The sequence below is a fragment of the Schistocerca piceifrons genome, chromosome 4 (assembly GCF_021461385.2).
Source record: "Schistocerca piceifrons isolate TAMUIC-IGC-003096 chromosome 4, iqSchPice1.1, whole genome shotgun sequence".
NCBI lineage: Eukaryota > Metazoa > Arthropoda > Insecta > Orthoptera > Acrididae > Schistocerca > Schistocerca piceifrons.
In genome coordinates, this window is record NC_060141.1 from 121,005,441 (window position 1) to 121,021,571 (window position 16,131).

At 41.1% G+C, this 16,131-nt stretch overlaps 1 protein-coding gene across 2 annotated transcripts in view; it reads right to left on the reverse strand.

Moving 5' to 3' along the window:
- The window catches only part of LOC124794695 (B9 domain-containing protein 2), a 71,876-nt gene that overhangs the window by 14,126 nt on the left and 41,619 nt on the right, over positions 1 to 16,131 (reverse strand). For both annotated transcript variants that reach the window (XM_047258256.1, XM_047258257.1), the window contains exon 2: positions 14,401 to 14,500. In XM_047258256.1, coding sequence (XP_047114212.1) covers positions 14,401 to 14,488 — 88 coding nt within the window. In that variant the 5' untranslated portion in view covers positions 14,489 to 14,500. The remainder of the gene's footprint in view (positions 1 to 14,400; positions 14,501 to 16,131) is intronic.

Sequence of the window (16,131 nt, forward strand, 5' to 3'; positions counted from 1 at the left end):
CTTGAATTGGACTGATGCAAACAGTGCTTACAGCCTCAATGAAAAATGTTGTTTTCCCAAAAAGCTAGCCCAGATTAGACCAAAGACTACAAAGTAGGCATAGAATACTAAAGGAGTACAGGTACCTCACAAGATAAAAAGGAAACCTATCTGTCAGTCTAAGATCAATTCTGAAGATGATTATATAGATAATTATAAAATAATAATACTGAAGATAGTAATAAAGACACGAAAGCAAATGCATTAAGAGAAAAAGATATAACACAGATATCAAAGCAAAAGCATTACCAGGAAAACATAGTTACACCAGGTAATAAAATAAAGATGGTACAGGATAATGCGATGAAGGAGACACTGGAATCAGAAATGCAGAGGAGCAGATAGCATTGTGAGTTATAAGACTGCTGAGGGTGGTTGACACCTGCACATGGGATTTCCAGGATGGCTCATTGTAGGTTGTGATTCTCTGCTGAAGGAGGAGGAAGAGGAAGAGGAGGAGGAGGAGGAGGAGGTGTGCAAGTGAAGGAGGTCCGATCAGGGTTATGAGAACTTCTTTACTGCAGCACATTACAATCTTTGGCTGGGAACTGCAATTAACAATGGCAGGTGAGGGGAATATCATGGCATTTCCTGGCATGTCAGCCCTTGGTCATTGACTGTGCAGCCTACTGCTGCTGCTACTACTACTACTTCTGTGTCACCAGATTCTCAGATTCCCCAGACAAGGAAGGTGTGGCTGACAGCAGCTACTGCAAGATCACTTGGCTATATCACACCTGAGTGTGGGAATGCACTGGTACCCATATGCTTAGGCAGAAAGCAATGGTGGCAGATTCATTTGTGTCCTCAGCACAGTGCTGAGCAGCACAGGCTCAACATCACATAGCTGTCCAGCTGTTCAATAGCTGATGAGTAGGTTGTTGTTGTTGTTGTGGTCTTCAGTCCTGAGACTGGTTTGAAGCAGCTCTCCATGCTACTCTATCCTGTGCAAGCTTCTTCATCTTCCAGTACCCACTGCAACCTACATCCTTCTGAATCTGCTTAGTGTATTCGTCTCTTGGTCTCCCTCTATGATTTTTACCCTCCACGCTGCCCTCCAATGCTAAATTTGTGATCCCTTGATGCCTCAGAACATGTCCTACCAATCGATCCCTTCTTCTAGTCAAGTTGTGCCACAAACTTCTCTTCTCCCCAATCCTATTCAATACCTTCTCATTAGTTACGTGATCTACCCATCTAATCTTCAGCATTCTTCTGTAGCACCACATTTCGAAAGCTTCTATTCTCTTCTTGTCCAAACTGGTTATCGTCCACGTTTCACTTCCATACATGGCTACACTCCATACAAATACTTTCAGAAACGACTTCCTGACACTTAAATCTATACTCGATGTTAACAAATTTCTCTTCTTCAGAAACGATTTCCTTGCCATTGCCAGTCTACATTTTATATCCTCTCTACTTCGACCATCATCAGTTATTTTACTCCCTAAATAGCAAAACTCCTTTACTACTTTAAGTGTCTCATTTCCTAATCTAATACCCTCAGCATCACCCGATTTAATTTGACTACATTCCATTATCCTCGTTTTGCTTTTGTTGATGTTCATCTTATATCGTCCTTTCAAGATACTGTCCATTCCGATCAACTGCTCTTCTGAGTCCTTTGCTGTCTCTGACAGAATTACAATGTCATCGGCGAACCTCAAAGTTTTTATTTCTTCTCCATGGATTTTAATACCTACTCTGAATTTTTCTTTTGTTTCCTTTACTGCTTGCTCAATATACAGATTGAATAACATTGGGGAGAGGCTACAACCCTGTCTCACTCCTTTCCCAACCACTGCTTACCTTTCATGCCCCTCGACTCTTATAACTGCCATCTGGTTTCTGTACAAATTGTAAATAGCCTTTCGCTCCCTGTATTTGACCCCTGCCACCTTCAGAATTTGAAAGAGAGTATTCCAGTTAACGTTGTCAAAAGCTTTCTCTAAGTCTACAAATGCTAGAAACGTAGGTTTGCCTTTTCTTAATCTTTCTCCTAAGATAAGTCGTAAGGTTAGTATTGCCTCACGTGTTCCAACATTTCTACGGAATCCAAACTGATCTTCCCCGAGGTCCGCTTCTACCAGTTTTTCCATTCGTCTGTAAAGAATTCGCGTTAGTATTTTGCAGCTGTGACTTATTAAACTGATAGTTCGGTAATTTTCACATCTGTCAACACCTGCTTTCTTTGGGATTGGAATTATTATATTCTTCTTGAAGTCTGTGGGTATTTCGCCTGTCTCATACATCTTGCTCACCAGATGGTAGAGTTTTGTCATGACTGGCTCTCCCAAGGCCATCAGTAGTTCTAATGGAATGTTGTCTACTCCCGGGGCCTTGTTTCGACTCAGGTCTTTCAGTGTTCTGTCAAACTCTTCACGCAGTATCTTATCTCCATTTCATCTTCATCTACATCCTCTTCCATTTCCATAATATTATCCTCAAGTACATCGCCCTTGTATAGACCCTCTATATACTCCTTCCACCTTTCTGCTTTCCCTTCTTTGCTTAGAACGGGGTTTCCATCTGAGCTCTTGATATTCATACAAGTGGTTCTCTTCTCTCCAAAGGTCTCTCTAATTTTCCTGTAGGCAGTATCTATCTTACCCCTAGTGAGACAAGCCTCTACATCCTTACATTTGTTCTCTAGACATCCCTGCTTAGCCATTTTGCACTTCCTGTCGATCTCATTTTCGAGATGGTTGTAGGTTACAGTATGTTAAATCCTGCTGCTTCCCACTGACTGTGGTGTTTGCGTGTCATACCAAATTATCTGGAATAGAGGCAATAACATTGTTGTAACTGGCAGCAGGTTGGGCTGTAGTACTTCCTGGTGTCTGGCCTGGTTTGTCATGTAGTGGCCTATGACATGGATGATGTGCTGGTCCACTCAGCACGTAGTCCACTGACTGGCACTTGACCAACTCCATAGTGGTGTGATTGTGATCCTGGTACCTCACCTCTCACTCCAAATCCCTTTATAACTTTTTTCCCAGAGAATACATGATATATTGGTAACAGATGAGTGCAGTGTTTTGAAACCTTTTATCAAGAATTTCGTAACTGTTACTGTAAAGGCGGGGTTATCTCTTTCAGCAGAAGCTGGCATGGAATTTCTCAGAAAAGCCATTAAAAATAACTTTAGCAATGTCAATATGAAATAAAGCATAAATTGGATTTATATAATGGAACCTGCAATGTGAAATCTAAGTATACCACAGGAGCCTTTGAGAGTGCTGATGGATCAAACAACAAAACTGAAGCATAGCACCACAGCACTGCAAGAAATAAGGTGGATGGAATGGGATTTTAGAAAAGAGAGAAGCTAATATAGTTCACAGCAGCAGTGAGAGGAAGAACAAGTCTGGTACAGGGTTGTGGTACATCACCAACTAAAGCATAAAGTAACTGTGTTTACCTATTTGCCCAAGATTATCAACACTAAGTGCAAAGCGTAAATTCTTCGATTTTCTATAGTTATCTCCCTCGCAACAATGGAAGAAACTGAGTAAGAAGAGAAAGAAGTATTCTATGGAAAGGACATACAACAGCTGTTTAGGTCATGACACTAAAATAATATTAATGTACCTGAGTGTTGTCTGTTCTGTCATACATGTCCGACCCAAATTCCTAACTTATCACATGCTGCACTGCAGTTTCCCTCACCCATTACAACTCCTGCTTGCAAATTCTTGATTCCGATTGGAGTTTGAATGATATACATGTTCAAAAGAACAGGCAACACTCAGTTACATTAAAATAATCAAGAGTGATGGCTCTATGGCATATATTTCATTGTGGATGCACAATTATTGTTCAAACTCCTATGAGAATCAAGAATTTCTGAGAAGGAGGTGTAATGGCAGAGAGATGATGTAATGCAGCATGCAATAAGTTGGGAACATGGGTTCACAAGGAGGCAGGTAGGGGTGGCTGAGATGGTTAAGGCAACTGTTCTAGAGAAGTGGAGCATCCGGGCTCAAGTCACAGTCTGGCATAAATCTTCAACTTTTGACACTGCAATACCACAAGGCCCTGAGTGGCTGGGAGTCACAATTTTCCAATATGCCAAAATATAATATAGTGGCTTTAGAACCAGCTGAAATTAAATAATAGTACCAGGAGAGGATAATAAAGGTATTCAAAAATGCTGTGGAACTTGGTAACATTGAATACCACGGAAAATAATTAAAGGTGCAATGGAAACATCAAAAAGTGAAACACTGGGAAGTGAAGTAACACATATGAAATCCCCATCGTTTGATGCTGGATGCAAAATAGTAACAGAAGAAAAGAACAAGGCATATAAAAGCAAACTACAATCATGGTGTACAAAAAGGATAGTGCAAACTATAAAGAGAAATATACAATTGAAAAGAAGACCCACCAAAGAAGAAAGATAGGGTGGAGGATACAAACATTGAAGAAATTGAGCTTCAGAGGAGTAAGGATGAGGCCAGGAAATTCCACAGAGAAATAAATGTGGCACAGAAACCTTGTAGTCATAAAGCAATCCTTATAAAAGATGGAACAGGAAAAATTTTAAGCAAAGGGAAAGAGAGATTTGTGAAAGACGGCACTGACACTTGGACAAACTCCCCAAGTAGCATCAAGAGACCCAACAGAGGTACATCAAGAAAATGACTCTGACAGCACAGATCCCCCAACCCTAGAAGAAATACGGATTGTCAGAAAGAAACTGAAAAAGAAGGCAGCAGGAACAGAGTATATCCTGGCAGAACCTTTTAAGCAAGAAGCTAGTAAACTGGAGTTGTTCTTAAAGATGGCTACTTAGTATCGGAAAAGAGGAAAATGCCCCAGCAATGGAAAGCAGGAATAATATAACCCATACATAAGAAGGGAACTCAGTTAGAATGTGATGACTATAGGGGGATCGCATTACTTAACTTGGGGTATAAAGTATTCTTCAGTGTATTATTCGACTGCCTCCTGCCAATAATTAAGAGAGAGATGGGGGCATAGCAATGTGCATTTCTTCCAGGAAAGTCAACAGCATATCAGACCTTTACTCGAAGACAAACTCCAGTGAAGACAATCAAATTCAGAACTGGCATGTATCACCTCCTTATAAACTATGAAGCAGCATATGGTAATATAGATAGAAGGCAGTTATATCATGTCTTGGTTGAATGGGGAATCCCTAGAAATTTGATTAGGCTAATGAGAACGACAATGTATGAGATATGAAGTAGCGTAAGAACTGGTAGAATTATACGATATTGCAGTGCATGTGTTATTCCAAATTATGACGCAATGTTCCTCCGGACATGCATGTCCAAAGGAACAGGCACTATATCAATTACAGCCATTATGAAGTACATGAAATGAATTTGCAATTGTGATTACAGACAACCATCACCTGTATAATAGAATGACAACAATGAGAATTTGTATTGGACTGGGCCTCAAACCTGTATTTCCCACTTATTGCAAGTGGTCGCATTACCATTTGGCTATCCAAGCATGACTCACAGCCAGACCCAAACTTCCATATGACATCAGTCATGTGTCTACAAGTCATACTCATACATTCATTATGTATATTCCTGTACAGGGGAGACATTTTACTTGAAAGGCTCTTGCCCATTGTCGGCTGATAAATATGATATTGCAGTGCCTGTGTTATTCCGAATTATGATAAAATTTTCCTTCGGATATGCATGCATGTCTGTAGGAACAGGCACTGCAGAGACTACAGTCATTATGAAATAAATGAAATGTATTCGCAGTTGCATGCATGCATGTCCATAGCAATAATGCATCATAATTCACAATAACACAAGCACTGCGACATCGTATTTATCTGCCGACACTGGGCAAGCAACTTCCAAGTAAAATGTCTCCCCTGCACAAAAATATACATAATGGATGTATGAGTATAGGTTGTATGCACATAGTTCATGACATATGGAAATTTGGGTCTGACTAGAAGTTATGCTCAAATCGTATATATCTGCTGACACTAGGCAAGCAGCTTTCAAGTAAAATATCTCTCCTGGATGAAAGTATACATAATGGATGTACAAGTACAGGTTGTAGGTACACAGTTCACATCATATGGAAGTTTGGGTCCGACTATGAGTCATGCTCAGATAGCCAAATGGTAAGATGACCGCTTGTGATAAGTGAGAAATTCAGGTCCAGCACAAATTTTCTTTGTCATCATTCCATTATACAACTGAATGTTTCCCTATTCACAACTGTTAATACATTTCATGAACTGGAAGAATGATGTCTGACACACTAGCCATCAAAAACAGGGTACAATAAGGAGATGTGCTGGCCTGTCTCCTTTTAAATGCTGTTAAATGCTGCCCTGGAAAAGGTGGTGAGAGATGTAAACCTTTGGAGCAGATAGATGATCTTCTATAAATCACAGCAGATACTTGATTATGTATATGACACACATACAGTGGAAAGACCCCAGCACGTAATGGAAAAGACGTTTATCATCCTTGAACAGGCTAGCAGGAACATGTGATTAAACATCAACCAGCAGAAAACAAAACACACTCTAAAAAATAAAAAGAGCACTGAATTATCCAAACGTGTGCAGACAAAGAAAGGATCGCAATTTCGGAAGAATTGGATGATTTATTCAACAGAAAGGGTATCACAAATTGGGCAAGTCAATAATGTGATGGTCCACTTCTGGCACTTATGCAAGCAGTTTTTTGATTGACAGATTTGCTGGATATGGTGCCAGATTATGTGCAATAGATAGGTGCATTAGATTGTCAAAACCCCAAGCTGGTTAGAGTCCTGCCCATAATGCTCCAAACATTCTCAGCTGATGAGAGATCCAGAGACCTTTCTGGCCAAGGTCGGGGTCTGGCAAGCATGAATACAAGCAGTAGAAACTCTTACCACGTACAGGTGGCAATTATCTTGCTGAAATGTAAGCCCTAGATGAGTTTCCATGAAAGGCAAACTGGGACATAGCATATCATCGACATACCACTGTTCTGCTAAAATGCCACAGATGACAACTGAAGGGGTCCTGCTGTGAAACGAAATGACAGCCCAGGCCATCTCACCTGGTTGTCAGGCTGTATGGCAGGTGACAGGTTAGTCTCTCACCGCAGTCTGGGGCATCTTCAGACATATCTTTGCTTGTCATCAGGGCTCAGTTTGAAGCATGACTCATCACTGAAGAAAATTCTACTCCAGTCAACGAAATTCCATGCCAAATGTGTCTGATACCATTGAAAATGGGCTTGTTGCTGTACAAAGGCCAATGGTAGCAGGTGCAAAGGATGTGGTAGCAGGTGCAAAGGATGAGCCACCTATTAATCGTTGTTGTGGTCACTGAAGCACCAACTGCATGTTGGTTGGATGGTGATGATGAATCCAGGGCTTTGAGTGCCCCTCTCAGTCTGTCATCTCTCTAGGTCAACCGATTCCTTCTTAATGTTGTGTTCAGCCATGATTCACCCATTGCTGCCAACATCGTTGTATAGTGCCACTGCTCCAATTCAAACGTTGAGTGATTAGCCTATTACTCAACCGCCTTCTTTGAGCCCAACTGCATGCCCTCCTCTCTCAATTGCTAACATCTGCATATATTAAACTTCCTGGCAGGTTAAAACTGTGTGCCGAACCAAGACTCGAACTCAGGACCTTAGCCTTTCGCGGGCAAGTGCTGTACCAACTGAGCTACCCAAGCACAACTCATGCCCTGTCCTCACAGCTTTAATTCCGCCTGTACCTCGTGTCCTATCTTCCAAACTTCACAGAAGCTCTCTTACTGCAAGGTTCTCAGGAGAGCTTCTATGAAGTTTAAAAGATAGGAGATAAGGTACTGGTGGAATTAAAGCTGTGAGGACAGGGCGTGAGTCGTGCTTGGGTAGCTCAGCTGATAGAGCATTTGCCCGCAAAAGGCAAAGGTCTGGAGTTTAAGTCTCGGTCTGGCACAAAGTTTTAATCTGCCAGGAAGTTTCATATCAGCACACACTCCACTGCAGAATGAAAATTTCATTCTGGAAACATGCCATGTCTCTGCAATATCCTTTCTTCCAGGAGTGCTAGTTCTGCAAGGTTCACAGGAGAGCTTCTGTGAAGTTTGGAAGGTAGGAGACAAGGTACTGGCAGAATTAAAGCTGTGAGGATGGTGTGAGTCATGCTTGGGTAGCTCAGTTGGTAGAGCACTTGCCCAAGAAAGGCAAAGGTCCCGAGTTCGAGTCTCAGTCCAGCATACAGTTTCAATCTCCCAGGAAGTTTCATATCAGTGCACAATCCACTGCAGAGTGAAAATTTCAATCTGCATATATTGTTCAAACACCTGTCTGTGAGGCACAGTTACTGTCCAACTGAGTACACAGAATGAAAGATGCACAGACTTTACGCCCAGGTACCGACATGGACCCTGTTTACTATCCGTGACAGCTGCATGGTGAAATTGCACTGCAGTGTCATCCACCATTTGCCAAAGTTTACAATTTTACATTTTCTGTGAATATCTGTATGAATATCAATTTGCGACCAATTTGCATAACTCCTTCATGGTGCACTCTTCATCCCACTTTTTTCCTTCATTCTTAGACTAAAAAAGGCTGCTGGAAATCCACAAAAAGAGAACATGCTGACCTCAATAATGGTGGAAAACTATAAAACTAAACCTTTAAGAGAGTTGAGCAGTACCTTCGTTTGTCGGCCACCAACTCAAATAACACTTCCTATGAAATCAAATGGAGAATAACAGCAGGCAATAGAGCCTATTTAGCTAAACAAGACTCTTATCACCAAGGCTCCTGACCTGCACCATCTAGTTACTCATCTACAAAATTCTTAGATCAGTCCTCACACATGCCTCCAAAACTAGGGTGGGTGTGCCCCAATTAACACATAACACAGATCCCTCCTAGCCTCTTCTGCAACATCAGGATGCAATTTAAAAATATCCTGTTCAATAGAACTAATAAAAGCAACCACTGGCATACGCTTGGGCATTGGTGCATAATTTAAACCTTTCTCTAGCCCAAATAAAGCCGTGTCATCAAAAGTTTTCTCCATGACATTTATCACAGAATATCGCGATATAGTATTAGACCACAGCCACAAAAATTTCAAACTTCAGCAAATGATGGTCAGATACAGAATGAAATTCCCAACCAGGCTGCAACCATGAATTATCATCCAGCCAATCCCAAGAGAAAGCCAAACATTTTTCAAGCAGTCACTGAATTTGTTGTAACAGCGACCAGAACAGTCGCGGGGTTGAAGCAACGGAAACGTGGCGGGACCCGCGGAGCGGCCCGTGAACAACAACACAACAGGAGAGGACGGACACGACCAACAAAGGACCTCACGACAACAACAAGAAGGGACAACAGAGTCAAGAAAACCAAATAAGACAACCACGTCCAATCGTAAAGAAAACACGAAAGTAAACACACTGTCTAATGCGAGGCAATATGTCCTGAGATGTACACAAGGTTAGACTGGCAGGCTGAGTGACAGGCAGGCGCTTAAGTACTCAGGGACGCTGCTATTGGCCGCTGCAACCATGTGTTCCACTGTGGCACCCTAACTCTAAATGCGGGCTAGGAGGCGCGCACCATCACAGCTTATGGAGCGATGGTGCAGAGACCTCTATGAGTCTTCGACGTCCCTGACGTCTGGCAGGGATTCAAATTCCGCGGTGCACGGTACCAGAGAATTAAGTCAAAACAATGCCTTGGAAACAAAATCCAACTGTCGACAAGTATAATGGATCCTTTTCTTTTAGCTTTGGACATCTTCTTTGGTCTGTGTGGTGGCGCTAGTGTGTACAGAGAGAGAGAGAGAGAGAGAGAGAGAGAGAGAGAGAGAGAGAGAGAGAGAGTTTTTATTTTTCCAGAGTGTCTCTGCAAACAGAGATTTTAAATTCACTTGCTGCAGTTTTGCCTTTAAAATGACAGGTTGTGCACCTGTCGAAATAACAGCAGTTGTCGACAACTTTACCTGGCTACATTCTGCTAATTTATTTGAATGCTATTTAGCTATATGGGAAAGAAATGTATCCTTGATTGTGAAGGTTGGACAAACTCTGCAGCAGTAGAGCAAGACTGCAATGTGCATTGTCATTTTGGTGAGGTATCATGATCAAAATATTGTTTCAACATTTGCCAAAGTTGTGCATCATATTAATTCTCCTGCTGCCAATCACATCAAAAACTGCATTGGCATCACTCTTGTTTGCAAAAGGATTCATGACACTCTTCGACAGTTGGATTTTGTCTCCAAGGAATTGTTTTGGATTCAGTTTAATGACTGCTATGAAAATGTTTGCTTTTTCTTAGGATTGGCTAAACAATACTTCATGTTCAAAGTCTGACTGGAAATTTCATTCCATATCTTGCCAGCATTTGGTGAAGTTTGCACATTTCTGTGGCCGAGGGTCTAATACTTTATCTCAGCGACCTATGATAAATCTCATGGAGAAAGCTTTGGAGGATGCAGCTTTACCAGTTCTAGGAAAAGGTTTAAATTTTACACTGATGCCCAAGCATTTGCCAGTATTGATTTTATTAGTTCTATTGAACAGGCTGTTTTCCAGCTACCTCCTGAGGCTGCAGAGGAGGCTAGGAGGGAGACACATCTTGTGCTGACTCAGGCATATCTACTCAAGAATAATAGAAGAACAGCAGAGAGGGCTGCTTTACATTCACGTTGAGTTGATCTGGATATTATTTTACCTGTGGGCAAGAGCAATGCCACAGCTGTTCTGGGCATTCAGGATTATGTTCAAAAGATGCATTGTTTACTCTCTGATTCAGCACATCACAGGGTCGGTGCTGACCCCACATAAAGTGTTGAGAGAAAGACTAACATCCTGTTGAAGAAAATTCCTTGTTGCAGTAGACTACCAACAGTCGTACTACTTACTACGGTGTTCCCCTAGGTTATTTGGCCTTCCAAAGATCCACAAAGAAGGGGTTCCTCTTCATCCCATTGCAGTAAGACTGGTGGCTCAAACATATCATGTAGCAAAACACCTTGCTACTCTTTTGAGCTCACTAGTTGGTCGATGTGAACATCACATCAAGAATTATCAGATTTCTTATGTCAATTAGAGGGAATGTGTCTGAATGACTCTGATATTCTAGTAAGTTTTGATGTGGTCTCTCTCTTCATTAATATTCCTCTGTCTGACTGGTTATGGTTAATTGAGATTAGGTTTGATGTTGAATTAATGTACCTATTTCAGTGTGTGTTGACTTTCACTTCCTTTTTATTGAATGACCAGACCTATTAGCAGACAGATGAAGTTGCCATGGGAAACCATTGTCATTTGTTACTGCAAATTTGTTTATGGAGGACTTTGACAAATGTACTTTGGAGTCATCGGCTTTGAAACCTGCTTATTTTTTCAGCTATGAAGACTTTGCCCTCATGGCAATGAGAATTTGAACAACTTTTTAGAATAGCTAAATTCTATCCACTTGAGCATTCATTTATTGATAAAATTATTTAATTGGGTGGATAAAAAATCTACTTCCTAAGCTGCAGCAGAACACACACATAAAAGACTTGTGACTGGCAAGCTTTCAGAGCCAGTGGCTCCTTCTTCAGACAGAAGGGTTGAAGGGGAAGGAAGAAGGGTGAAGGAAAAGGACTGGAGAGATCTAGGAAAAGGGGTAGATTTTGGGAAAGTCACCCAGAACCGCTGGTCAGGGGGTGAGAAGGAGAGACTGATTGTTGGGAACTGCATCAGATGAGATTTGAAAACCTGAGAGCTTAAAGATGGAAGGCAGGGTAATATGCAAGATAGAGTTTTAGTAAACATCATGCACGAGTTAATAAGAGTGAGAAGCTAAGTGCATTGTATGTAACAGAGGTGGGAGGGGGCGGTGAAAAATAGACGGGAAAGACAATGAAAGATGTAGAAAACTAAAATGGAGTGAAGCAAAGAGTAGTTACAGTGAAGAAAAGCTGAGAAGGAAGAAATTAATGTAGATTAAGGCCAGGTGGGTGGCGAGAACTAAGGACATGTTGTATGTAGAAAAAAATGGCTGCCTTCCCTTCCTTGATGTATTGGTCAGGAGGAAGTTCATGGCACATTGTGACATGCTGTGTATAGGAAGCCTACTCACACTGATTTGTTTCTACTGGCTGATAGTTGCCACAATCTGGCTCAGCATAAAAGGGTACTTCGTACCTTGGTTCACAGGGCCCATTTCATTTCAGACCCTGAGAGTTTGTCAGCTGAGATAATTCATCTTGAGGTCACATTTTATCAGAATGGATATAGTGAAGGACACACCAGACACGTGTTGCACTGTTGACCACCTGTGCACCGGGTGAGTGATGATAATACTGAGTTGGCACCGAGATCTACAGCCTTTCTGCCTTATGCAGGGAGCATCTCCAATGAGATTGGTTGTATTTTGCGTAAATATGATGTGAAATATGTTTTCCGACCTCCATCTAAGATTAGGGTCCTTTTAGGTCCCATTAAGGATGACCTTTGTTTTTGTAAGATGGGTATTTATTACATTCCTTGTATTGTGGCATGTCACATGTTGGTCAGACCATTAGGACCACAGAGGAACAGTGTACTGAGCATAAGTATCCAACACACTTAAAACAGCTGAGCATATCGGCTATTGCAGAACATTGCCTTGACACGACTGATGGTATGGAATGCAACAACACTCCCAAGTAACCCCTTGAGTGCAAGGTCATAACACACCAATGATGTTTCTAGCATACAGCACCTCACATACTGTCTACTGTGCAACCAAAATATTGGTTGCTCAGGGCAAAAAGCAGTGGCACTGGCAGTATCCAATGGCTAGCAAAGTGTGAGGCTACAGAATGTAGTTGAACCGCTTAGTCAACGAGTAACTTACGACAGTGCTACAGTGATACCAAGCAGAGCAAATGCAATGATAAACAAAGAGAACATTGTATTGTATCTACAACAACACCTGCTGAAGTTGACATTATGACAGAAAGGAACCCAAGGAATTTTGCTGGTGAGAAAGAAATGGCAAATTAAATATTAGCATTTCTGCAAGATGAGTCAGTGAAATGTGTGGTGTCATGTATGCTCAAATGTGTAGATAATGTACATGAGGAGTACAATAATGACAATATGTGCTTAACAAATCAAAGTGATACTGAAACACGTGATGAGTCCTGTAGTTCATCACCCTTGTTTGACAAGGTGACACAAATCTTGTCTCCAGAGAAACGTAGTAAAGGACTATAGTTATCCAAGGAGTGGGTACTAAACATAATTATGGTAAATGGAAGACCATCTGCTGCATAGTAAAATAAAAAAAAATTATGAACAGATTCTGAATAAATACATAGTAATATAACCACATAGTGCACAAGAAAAACTATGGATATTTAAGGGAAGACAATTCGTACTTGATACAAAAACTGGTGTTTATGTGTTTCGAGGATGCTTGATACATTTTACAGGATGTGCATGATGTTTACCTACTACGTTATTCATATCAAATTGTGCATGAGACGGATTACAGTGATTTCAAGAGAAGTATTGGATGGTTGCATAACTTCAAACAGTGCTACAGAAGTGGAAGATATAAGATTAAGAAATTTCAAACAAAGCATCATCTTGTCGGCACACAGGAAACTGCAGAACTGGCCTGAAAATTTGTACATGAGATAAACAAATTTATCCCATCATTCAGCAAGGAATTTATTTTCAACTCCGACCAATCGGGACTTGAAGAGGAAGTGCATATGAAATGGCACCCGGAAATTAAGGTACCAAGAGAGACATATCAAGATCAAGTAACATCAATGCTTTAACACATTTTGTGTACTGTTAATTGGCTGGAAAGTTATTTACCGTGCTGCAAGAAGTTAGATGTGCTCTTCCCCCAACAATTCTTTCTTGTGTGCATGATCTTGCAAGAGCAGTAAGGAATATTTAGGTCATAGCAAGAGTGGTAAAAGAGTGTGGATGTAAGAGAACTACAACTATGGTAAATGTACTGCTTTTGGCCAATGGCTGGACAAAATAACTTGCTTTTGCTTGATTCCTGGTCTGGTCCTCTGAAGCATTCTGCTATTTCAATAGTTGATACAGGAGACCTGTAGAGCAACCACCTACAGCTTGCGGGCTACATTTTTAGCATATTTTCATTCACATTAGTCTTCATTTATGCATTACATGAGGCTGAATTTTAAAGCATTAAATAAGTTAATTCCATTGGTATGTAATCTATATTTCTAACATATCACCTTCTGTATTGAATGGAGAGTGCTGTTGCTGTTCACATCGATAAAACATATAAGAAACGAGGTTTACTAAAACAGCAACACCAAAATGCAATTAAAAGTAATTAAATAAAGTCTAATTACACACTGTCTTACCATAATGTATTTGCCATTTGCAGAATAAACTATGCTTTGGAAAATGACTTGCTCCAACAATTTGTCCAATTATATGAACTTCTGCCATTTCATGGCACCACTGCAACAAAGAAATACAGCATTAAATATAACCTTTCCATATGCTTTTCTGACTGGAAATGAAGACTGAAATGAGAGAATTTAAATAAATACTTTTAGATGTAGTATTGGGAAACTGTTGAAATAAAGTATTAAAAAACAAAGACAACAAATAAGAGACATGATAGTTGTACAGGGAGCATGAGCAAGTATACACACACATGCAATCACTTACTTTGCATATGATGATACTCTAGGTTTGCTGTTAGAACTAGTATGCATCATAAAGATAAGCTTTATGTATTTCCTGTTCTCCATCTCTGGTTTTGATTAGCTGAGCTTTCTAGTAAATCTCAAAATGTAATCAAAGTTTTAAAAAAATACACAGCAAACATGTCATTTTATTAACATAAGTTTTAATAGCCCATGTGAGAGACAGTACACAACTTTCTCTAAACCTGTCATTCAAGAATTTATGGCTTTTTTTGGCTTCATCCAGTATTTTATAAGACTTGGAGATAATTTCTTGAAAATTCAGAAGTTTAATAAACAGCTTGAGACTGGATGACACACAGTAAGATGTATTTACTATGTACGAGCCATCAGCAAAACTGTACAATCTCACAAACGGAAAAGATAACAATGGAAACTCCAGGTTGGAATACCAATAATGTAATGAAAAGAGAGATTGCTACTTCCGTAAAGATGACACATTAAGTTGCAGACAGGCACAATTAAGAGACACTTACACATTAGCTTTCGGCCACAACCTTCATCAGAATAAGAAAGGGAAGCACACATACATTCATTTACACAAACAAGCATGCCTTACATCCACATGGCTGCCATCTCCAGTGGCTTGGACAAGTATGCAATTGTCACATGGAATGGAAGTAGTAATCTGGAGGGGGAGGGAAAAGAAAGGAGTAGCAGTGTACGGGGGGGGTGAAGAGAAGAAGAGCAATACTGTCTGGTCTGGCACAGCTGAGGGCAAGGAGGTGGTGAGGACATTCAGGGGGGAGATGGGGGGGGGGGGGGGGGGACACAGAGTGAAAAAGGAGAGGAATGGGAAAAGATCAGAACATGCATTGGCGCAGGGCAGCAAACATAGAAGTTGGGAGATGAGAATAAAAAGGAGGTGATAGGACAAAGGGGCTGGAAATTGTTGGGTGGAGGGTGTAGGAACAGAAAGTTACCATAGGTTGAGAGGCCTCAGCCTACAGCAACATACTGTTCCCACACCCTCCACTCAACAGTTTCCACCTTCTCTGTCCTACCACCTCCTCCCTATTCTCTTCTCTTACCCTCTTTCTGTGCTGCTTTCTGCCAATGCACCCATCCATCTGTTCCCAACCCTCTCCTTTTTTGCTCCATACTTGCCCCCCACCCACCCACCTCCCTGCTCATCAGCCTTCTGACATTGCACCTGTTGGCAGTCGAGCCAGTGCATGCTCCACCAGACAGTGCTACTCTTGTCTGCCCCTCACCCATACACTGCTATCCTTTTCCCTTCCCCATCGCCCTCCAGCTTGCTGCTTTCATTCCATATGACACCTGCGTTCTGGTCTAAGATGTCGAAGATTGTAGTCGTGTGCATGAGGTGCGCTTATGTGCTTGCTTGTATGAATGAATGTGTGTGTGCTTCTCTTTCTT